The sequence below is a fragment of the Monodon monoceros genome, unplaced genomic scaffold (assembly GCF_005190385.1).
Source record: "Monodon monoceros isolate NGI ecotype Baffin Bay Population unplaced genomic scaffold, NGI_Narwhal_1 Super_Scaffold_15, whole genome shotgun sequence".
In the NCBI taxonomy this organism is placed as follows: domain Eukaryota; kingdom Metazoa; phylum Chordata; class Mammalia; order Artiodactyla; family Monodontidae; genus Monodon; species Monodon monoceros.
The window spans coordinates 16,203,622-16,213,126 of NW_021703771.1; the positions used below are offsets into that span (position 1 = coordinate 16,203,622).

The 9,505-nt window shown below is 37.5% G+C and overlaps 1 protein-coding gene across 6 annotated transcripts in view; it reads right to left on the reverse strand.

Annotated features, from left to right (window-relative positions):
- The window catches only part of IBTK (inhibitor of Bruton tyrosine kinase), a 92,493-nt gene that overhangs the window by 78,332 nt on the left and 4,656 nt on the right, over positions 1-9,505 (reverse strand). For all 6 annotated transcript variants that reach the window (XR_003793700.1, XR_003793698.1, XR_003793699.1 and 3 more), the window contains exon 2: positions 4,416-5,102. Coding sequence is in view for 3 of the 6 variants with exons in the window: in XM_029223760.1 (XP_029079593.1) it covers positions 4,416-4,736 (321 nt within the window). In the remaining 3 variants the exon portion in view is untranslated. The remainder of the gene's footprint in view (positions 1-4,415; positions 5,103-9,505) is intronic.

Sequence of the window (9,505 nt, forward strand, 5' to 3'; positions counted from 1 at the left end):
TTTTTTTTTCGTATTTAAAGAGCCAAACTCCACATCCAGCTAAGGGCTGTAAAGATTTCTACACAATGGCAAAGAATACTTCTTACTTTTTATATATGTGTTTTTTAGGATTTACTGTATATAATGTGATCACCTATCCTCCACCTTTTTGCCTTGAATTCCATTTACGTCTATTACTGACATGAAGACAATTATACTCTTTTATTTCTACTTGTGTGATATATATTTTTGTATTTTTCCACTTAAAATCTTCTACTTAAATTTTCAGAGCATTGTCTCTTACCACTTATAGTTAGATTGTATCGAAAAAAAACCCGAGAATGCACGTGTGTGTGTTTTAAGAATGAATTTAAAGTAATCTGTAGCTTTATATCTCCAGAATTCAAACATGAAACAGAACATTTTCTGTTCCATTTATTTAAGGCAGTTAGCACACCCTATCCCTAGCACCATTATTTACTGTTTTTAAAATATAACTGGAGGAGGGGAGAAATAGAGCAATGTTCAATTCATATTATTATTATTACATACAGTTTTTTAAACACAAAATGTACTCCTTTTCATAAATAACTTTTAATATTTGCTGATAGTTTAATATGGCATTCAACAATAATTTTAATTTGTGTGAGTGATCACTGCCTATCTATCTACACCCAGTTTACCTGGGCAGTTACAGGTTGAGATGAACCATGAAGTTTTTAAACTCTAACCACAACATGTTGGAATACTCTTTTTGGGTTACTTAAGAAAGAGCATCTCCTCTTACCTCGTAACAATGGATTTTAATAAATTAAAATCAAGATGGTTCCAGATTGTTATAACACTTGATTTCACAAGGGTTGTCAATGAACAAAAATACTCGTTAGTGAGCTAACAAATAAAACAAAATCCAGAAGCGATCTAAGATCTTAACAAATTTAAAAGTGTATGTTGCCTGCTACTTTCAAAGTTAGATATGATAAATCCATGTGGGAAGACCTGAGCTTGGCCTTCGTAAGGGTAAGAAGGGTAGATTCCAGGGCAGAGTGTTCGAAGCTACGAATCTGACAAATAGGATCCCCGGAGAGTTTACTTTATCAGTTTTATAAATATGTCCTAAACTTTATTATATATATACCAACTGGACCCTAATAAGACTACATACAGTTGCACCATCCTAAGCAGCCCCAACTGCATGAAGAACTAGCCACACTTTTTTGCCTTTACAGCTCCCTACATATGGCGGTCTCTGACACTTTCTAATATGCTCACCTTAAACTCTAAAGGTAGGAGCATCCGTGTGTAGTCTACTCTATCCCATTTATTAAAAGATCAACTCTTTACATATCCCCAAAATAGTAGGTAAATTCATTACCTTATTAAATAGCATCTAAGTATAACCAAAAAACAAACCAACAAACAAGCAAAGGATTCTTTTTTTTCCCATTACAATATTCCTAGCACTTAGATCGTTGCCTAGTACACATTAGGCACTAAAAAAAAGAAAATGTATTCCAAATACTTTACAAACAGTATTATCACTTAATCCACACAATCTCATGATTTAGTGAGTTCTTCCATTTACAAATGGGAAAAATTAAAGCAAGTTCTTCCAGGTTAGTAATATAAGTAAACCACCAAAATTAAAGAAAAACGGTATAGAGGTAACAGACACAGCAGGACCCTACAAACATAAACATGCCTCCTGTCACGGAATCAAGAAGGTAATGAAAAGCTGCATAAAATATGCTGTTTCTACTCTGGCTTTTGGTAGACAAGAAGTTTCTGCTGAGGTTTTTCATCTTTGGCAATCAGGAACTGATAGCATGGGTGTTTATTTACTGTACAATTTTAGCACTTAGTTTTAAAATTTCATACCTGTAAAGTTTTTATCAAATGTAATTCATTTAAAATGTGTTTTTCTGTATAGTCTCTTCTTGCTAGTCTGTAACACCTTAAATGCTATAGCGCTATCACCAGAAGTGGAACTGACATGAACACCCCATCATTGCAGCCCTTCCAATTAAAGGAGTGTTAAAAGGGGAAAGAAGTCTGTGCTAAAAAAATGCAGATGGCTTACAGCAACATTCGAATACTAAATGGATGAAAGAGGTTTCTGTGGGAATGTTTTTATCAGCGGGAAGCATCCCCATTAAGTGTCTATCACGGATCAGAAGGACTCTGATGATGATGGCAGTCAAGCCAAGAGCAAGGTGGCCCAAGGCACCATTTCCTGGCTTCTCCTAGCCAAGGTGGCAAGGATGATTGAGGATTTCTAAAGGGAAATGAAACCCAAAGGGAGGGAAGGTCCAAAATTCAGACCAGAACCTATTTCAAACGGAAGCCCCAAATCCTAACACCGGAATGGCAACCCTAGGATGGCAGAAAATCCAAGGACACTCTCAAGCTTGAAAGGATTGGCAGTCATCTAATTTTCCAGCAGAAACTGGTGGGAAAGGGTAGAAGTAGAGCTGATAGATGCTTTAACTCTTACTAACCTAGCTTTTCCTATAAAAGAGATTACAATAGGGGAATTAAACTGATACCCAAAGGTGTTAGATATAAGAGGAATTAACAGTACTATTAATAAACTTAAGAAAAGATTTTCTTCACTGAAACTCCCTGGGGGGAAAAAAATTAAGGAAGGTACCACTATTATCCTCTTTTTATAGATGAAACTGAGGTTCAAGATTTAGTAACTCATCCAAGAGGACTCAGTAAGTAGTAAACCTAGATAGTTTAGCTCCAAAAAAGGATATTTTGCTATTAACACATACTGAAAATTATTTTGATCAGTAAATGTTACCACCTAAAGACCACTATGTAAACAATTTTTCTGAAGTCAAAAACAGACACCAGGACTTCCCTGGTGGCACAGTGGTTAAGAATCTGCCTGCCAATGCAGGGGGCACGGGTTCGAGCCCTGGCCCGGGAAGATCCCACATGCCACGGAGGAACTAGGCCCGTGCGCCACAGTTACTGAGCCTGCGCTCCTGGTCCGGGAAGATCCCACACGCCACGGAGGAACTAGGCCCGTGCGCCACAGCTACTGAGCCTGAACTCTAGAGCCTGTGAGCCACAACTACTGAGCCCACGTGCCACAACTACTGAAGCCCACACACCTAGAGCCCGTGATCCACAACGAGAAGCCACCGCAATGAGAAGCCCGTGCACCGCAATGAAGAGCAGCCCCCGCTCCCCGCAACTAGAGAAAGCCCGGGCACCCAACACAGCCAATCAATCAATCAATCAACCAATAAATAAAATTTAAAACAAAAACAAAAAACAGACACCAAAGATAAAGACACTGAAGATAAGCACCCTAATGCCCTAATGTGACCACAAGTGCCTTGAGGACAGGAACTGCTTTGTTCTTCTCTGGTCCTCCACAAACATGACTAAATGCCTATACACAAGCTAATTGTTCAATTTAAAACTCATGACTTCTAACAGTTTTTAATTTGCATTCATTAGTGAAATGACATCCATGGGGTATATACCAAAACACTTCATATTATTTGGCTAAACAGTACAACAAACCTAGATTTAATCTTAATCTACTTGATGGGAAATTTAAAATAAACTGATTCTAATTATTTTTTTTAGAGGTAGATTTTTTTTAATAAAGTTATTTTATTTATTTTTGGCTGCATTGGGTCTTCGTTGCTGCGCGTGGGCATTCTCCAGTTGTGGCGAGCGGGGGCTACTCTTCGTTGCGGTGCGCTGGCTTCTCATTGTGGTGGCTTCTCTTGTTGCGGAGCCCGGGCTCTAGGTGTGTGGGCTTCAGTAGTTGTGGCACGTGGGCTCTAGGTGCGCGGGCTTCAGTAGTTGTGGCACATGGGCCTAGCTGCTCCGCGGCATGTGGGATCTTCCCAGACCAGGGATTGAACTTGTGTCCCCTGCATTGGCAGGCAGATTCTTAACCACTGTGCCACCAGGGAAGCCCTGATTCTAATTATTTTTTAAAGAACTATAAAAACTTTATCCTAGCCAAACAAGAAATAAACACTACTCAAAACATAGTCCCTAAGTGATTTCAATAACCAGTGCCCTTTTAAAGTAGATAATAACATAGTTATACAAAAGGAAACTGTATTTCTTAAAAATACTAAAAGATATATAGTACTGAGTAAATGACAAAGTGGGATTCACTTCAAAATAACATGGGGTGGAGAAAGTCAGTGGAGATATACATAACACAGAATTGGCCAACAGTTCATGATACATTGTAAACTTTGGTATATGTTTAAAATTTTACATCATAAAAGGTTTAAATTAAAAGGATATACGAGATTTGAATTCTAAAGATGAGTTATAATAGTAAAAGATATCAAACAACTGATAAGAACTCAAATCTCTTTTGGAAAGTAAGTGGAAAAAGATTAAGAAAAACACATGCCAGACCAAATAGTTTTAAATAAACAAATGACACTTACCTTCAACAGAGACCAAACACAATCAATATGTCCATAAAAAACGCTTCTATGCAAAGCTGTCCATCCTGACTCCTTGTCTTTCACCAATGGATCCACTCCTTTCTCAATAAGCCAATCTAACACTCCTTTCTTTCCACAGGAGGAAACAAGGTGGAGGGCATTTCTGCCAAAGGCATCCTTGATAGTTGCAGCATTGTAACAATGACTGGAGAGAAAGGCCTTAATCTGGTTTTCACTCCCCTTTGTTACCACAGAAAGGACATCCAAAGCATGCTTCAGGGATCGACATTTTGATGTGCAGTCAGGGATGGAAGAATTCATCCTAATTGTTTTAATGCAGCTTACTTCTTCTGAACAGTCAGATAATTTTAAAAAATGAAAAAGCCAGGACACAAAGGTGCTATTCAGAAAGATTTATAGAGAATAAATGGCCTGTTTAGGATTATAATTTAAATCCTCATGGCAACAGTATAAAACTATATAGATTTGTACAATTTATTTTGGCACTTAAATCCAAAAATTATAAATAGCCCTATCAAGTTTATATCAAACACAAGTTCTTTATTTAAAAAAAAGCTTTCCACAGTTTATAAATTATTCCTGGAGTCAAGCACCACGGGGAGGAGGAGGGGAGCTCCCCCTCCACACTGTCCGCTCCTTTCAAATATCCATGATTGCAAGTGGGACCTAGAAGAGAAGGAGAAAGAGTAAAAACTACACAATCTATCTCTTGCTCAAGTATTTTACAGTACAATTACCTCCATATTTAAGTGCCCCTAATTCCTATTTCAAAAACAAACAAGCAAACAAATGAGCCTACCAACTTCTCACGGATAGGACAGTCACTCCTCCTTCCTGTGATATTTTCTCCCTATGGAATGTGTGGCAAGGTTAGAGCTTCAATGACAAAAGCTCGACCTCCTCTCCCAGTTCTGATAAGGGAGGTTAGTTCTGCTCGGCCACAAGCCTGATTGAAAGGTGGCTCCATCCACCTCCACCCGAGTAAGTTGAGGAAGAAAGGGAAGTGGATCCACTTGGCAGCAACCCTCCGGCCTGTCTGCCCGGATTCTACAAATGTTACCATACAGATAACTGGAAGGGTCAAAGGACTCTCACATCCGTGGTATGTCTAAGTTATTTGACTTCACTCACACTTTATTTCAGAATCCAGACATTACGAGTAGACATGTTCATGTGGAGTGATGAAGTTAATGCATTTAATCAGGACCCCCAAAATGGAGGCCACCCCAGTGGCCTCACCCACAGCACAAATCTAAACCTGTCAGTCTGTACCTACAGGACACACCTGTCAAGGAAACCTAACAACAATTAATCCTCCAAGTCCGCTTTAGCGAGTTCACCTCACTCTAGAAAACAGGACCTGCACGCCTTATTAGGAAATCCCCAACCTCCTAGCCAAGCGCACCCTGCTTCAGAGTTGCCTCTTGTAACATTCTGTAAGTCTCTCTTGCCCAAAATCCCTTGGAAGATTGCTTCACCGCCAGTGAGCACTGATTCCCCCCCACCCCCCACAATCCATGCGTTGTTTTCCCTTGAACAAAGGACATCCAAGTCGTTACTAAATTGTTTTAATTTTGTCATTTGACAGGAGAGAGAGAGGGAGGAGTCGGGGAAGGGAGGAAAGGAGAGAGAGATTACTTTGTTCCTGTGTTTGAAGCGCTTTTCAAGCCCTGGAATTGTAGTCACCTGTCCATTTCAAAGGTAACTTTTAAAAGAAATGCACTTCAAAGCCACCTTGATACTGTTTTTCAGATGGCCGCAGTTTTGCATTATCTGCTGTTATTGTTGCTAATATCAATAAATTTAACTAAGCATGTTAAAAACAAAGAAACTTTCCACGGATAGGAAAAATTTTCACATACTGAGATATGGGGAAGTCATTCTGGCTTATACACGATTTGGCTTGAACTTTATGCTAACTAAAACAGCCTGTCTTATGGCCTGTCAAACACACATTGTACATCTGCTTTAACCATCAAAGAAGAGTGTGGCTCATCAGCCAGTAACACAAAAGGTTAAGTTGCAACCCACTGCAGAAGCCCACTGACAGTACATCCTGAGGGAAATTCAGGATGGGAAAAACAGGATGAAGCATTCTATGCTTTGGATCTACCGGCTCCTAGGTAGGTAAGAAGACCAGATTCTTGCACCTTCCCATACACAGGAAAACACTAAAATCATTAACATGAGATATCTGTTCTTTGTGATTAGCAGTAATCTTTTACCAAGATGTATGCTTGACTACACGTATTCAAACACTACAAGTATTTAAAACATACATAAAAAATTTTAAAGACAAAAAAGGAGAAAATTTTTCCTTAATATATCACCTCTACAAATCATTAAGAGACCAACAGAATAAAAGTCAAAGAATATGACCACATTTCTCAAAAAAAAGGGGTGGTGGTGGATTTAAATGGATTTTTAAAAAGAAAGAGACATCATTCAAAAGAAATGTAAATTAAAACTATAATGAGACTCCATTTTTATCTATCAGAATGACAAAGATCAAAAAGGTTGATATTACTATGTATTGACACGGTTGTGAAGAAATAGAAACTCTACTCCATTGTTGGTGAGTATAAATCAGTACAGTCTTTATGGACAGCAATTTAGTAATATTTACTAAAATGTAAAATGCACATTCCTTCTGACTCAGTTTTACTCCTAAAAATTTATCCTGTAAAACTATATCCATGTGTGAAATGGCGTAAGTACAAGAACATTCAATGCATCACTGCATGGAAAAAACCTAAATAGTTAAAAGATAGTTGTGGCAGGTCCATTCAACAGATTATTATTCATGTATCAAAAAGAATAAAGTAGCTATATATTTTCTAACATGAAATAATCTGCAAGATATATTGTGAAATGTCTCTTAAAACTAGATGTATCTGTAATGCCACGTATGAGAAAATGTACATATAAATATATGTTTATGCTTGAATATGCATGAAAGATGTTTAGAAGAATACACAAGAAAATGGTTAATAGTGGTTGCTCTAGGGAAGACCACCAATGGTTGGAGACAGATGTGGAAGGCAGGCTTACTTTTTACTCCTACTAACCTCTTCTGAATGCTTTACCATGTATATGTATACCTATTTTAAAATAAACATCTTAAAAATATAAATAAATGCTAATATATTGATTAGAGAGGACACAGGAAAGTCTAGAAAACTCAACCATCATACATGAGCCTCTAGCTTTTTTCCAATATGCTACCGTGTCTGCTTTGCCCATTCAGATCTGGAGAAATGAAATATCATTGTCAACTACTTGAAAAGCTACTAGCCTTCAGTTTCTTCACCTCCTGTTAGAAAACTAACCACCAATATAAAATATTAGAAATTTTATATCTAGAGTGGACTACTTTACTCTAAGCATTTCTCCATCATCTTTTTATTTATAATCTCCTAATTATCTTCTTCTTTCAGTATTTTTGTGCTTTGGATTTTAAATTAGTAGTCAACCCATCTATAATGCCTAGATTTTAAAGCTTTCATAGTAGAAATTCTACATAAATTCTCTTCTCCAAGGTATCAAATTAAGTTCCACAAAATACTTTTTTTCATTTTAATTTATTAAAAAAAATACAGTTGGTCCTCCATATCTGCATGTTCCACAACAATGAACTGAACCAAGCTTCAACTGAAAATATTTTAAAATTCCAGAAAGTTCCAAAAAGAAAAGCTTGAATTTGCCTCATGCTGGCCAACTATTTACATAGCATTTTCAACTATAGTTGACCCCTGAACAACACAATGACCCTCTTACAGCTGGCTTTCCCTATACTAGGTTCCTGGTATTCACGGTTCAACGTGGGCAACTTCAACCAAAGGCAGATCCTGTAGTACTGCAGTACACATTTACTGACGAAAATCCGAGTATAAGTGGACCCATGCTGTTCAAGGTTCAACCATATTTACATAGCACTGACACTGTATTTAGATATTCTAAGTAATCTAGAGATGATTTAAAGTATACTGGAGAATATATGTAGGTTATATACAAATACTATGCCATTTTATATAAGGGACTTGAGCATCTGTAGATTTTGGTATCCGTTGGGATCCTAGAGCCAATGCCCTGGTGATACCAAGAGACTACTGTATTTATCTGAATGACAGAGGAAAAACGGTTATAAAACTATTTAGAGGGACACCAGTGAGTTTACATATATGTATAGGAAAAATTTCTGTGCACCAGCCATAAACATTCCAAATCTGTATTTTCCACTCCCATTTCAAACCACACTAAGTCAGAAATCCTAAACCTAACTAGTTCTTAACTATTCTGATTTCCCCATCTGGAAATGATAGCACAGACGCAGATAACTCCTAGCCCTTTCTAGCTCCAGTTCTGTTTCTACTAGACTATATATAAATAAGCAAAGTGTCTGGTGGTTAGTTGACATGAAAAAAGTACCAAAGCCTCAAGTAGTTTAAAATGTTTAAACTGGAAAACATGACAGATGGCAAAATAGTCACATGTAGTTAATTTCATCCCTTTGAGGCTCTAAACTTTTGCCATCTTTGTGTTTTCAGTGTCTTCCTAATACCTGAAAGGAACTGCTTATGTGAATAACTCAAACCCAACAGGAAATAATTAAGATACAAGAGAAAAGAATTCCCTAATTTGTTACTATACATAATTTAAACACTTAAAAGGGAAAAAAGAATATTAAATATAAACAAAAGTGATACTATACTATAATATATAATGAGAGGCACAGAGTACTATGAACATAAATTAGGAAGGGACTAAGTGACTAAGAGCTAACATTTCTTAGAATCCTACATACTTGGATTCAAATATAGCAATGCCAGCTGTTACCAATTACATAACTCTACAAATTACCTAATCTCTCCAAGCCTTCATTGCTTCTTCTGAAAATGGAGACAATGCCACCAACCTCAAAGGGTTACTGTAATGATAAATAAAGCTGCTTATCATGGTACCTGCTACCAAATGTACATTCAACAAATAGCAGTTTTGGGGCTTCCCTGGTGGCACAGTGGTTGAGAGTCTGCCTGCCGATGCGGGGGACGCGGGTTCGTGCCCCGGTC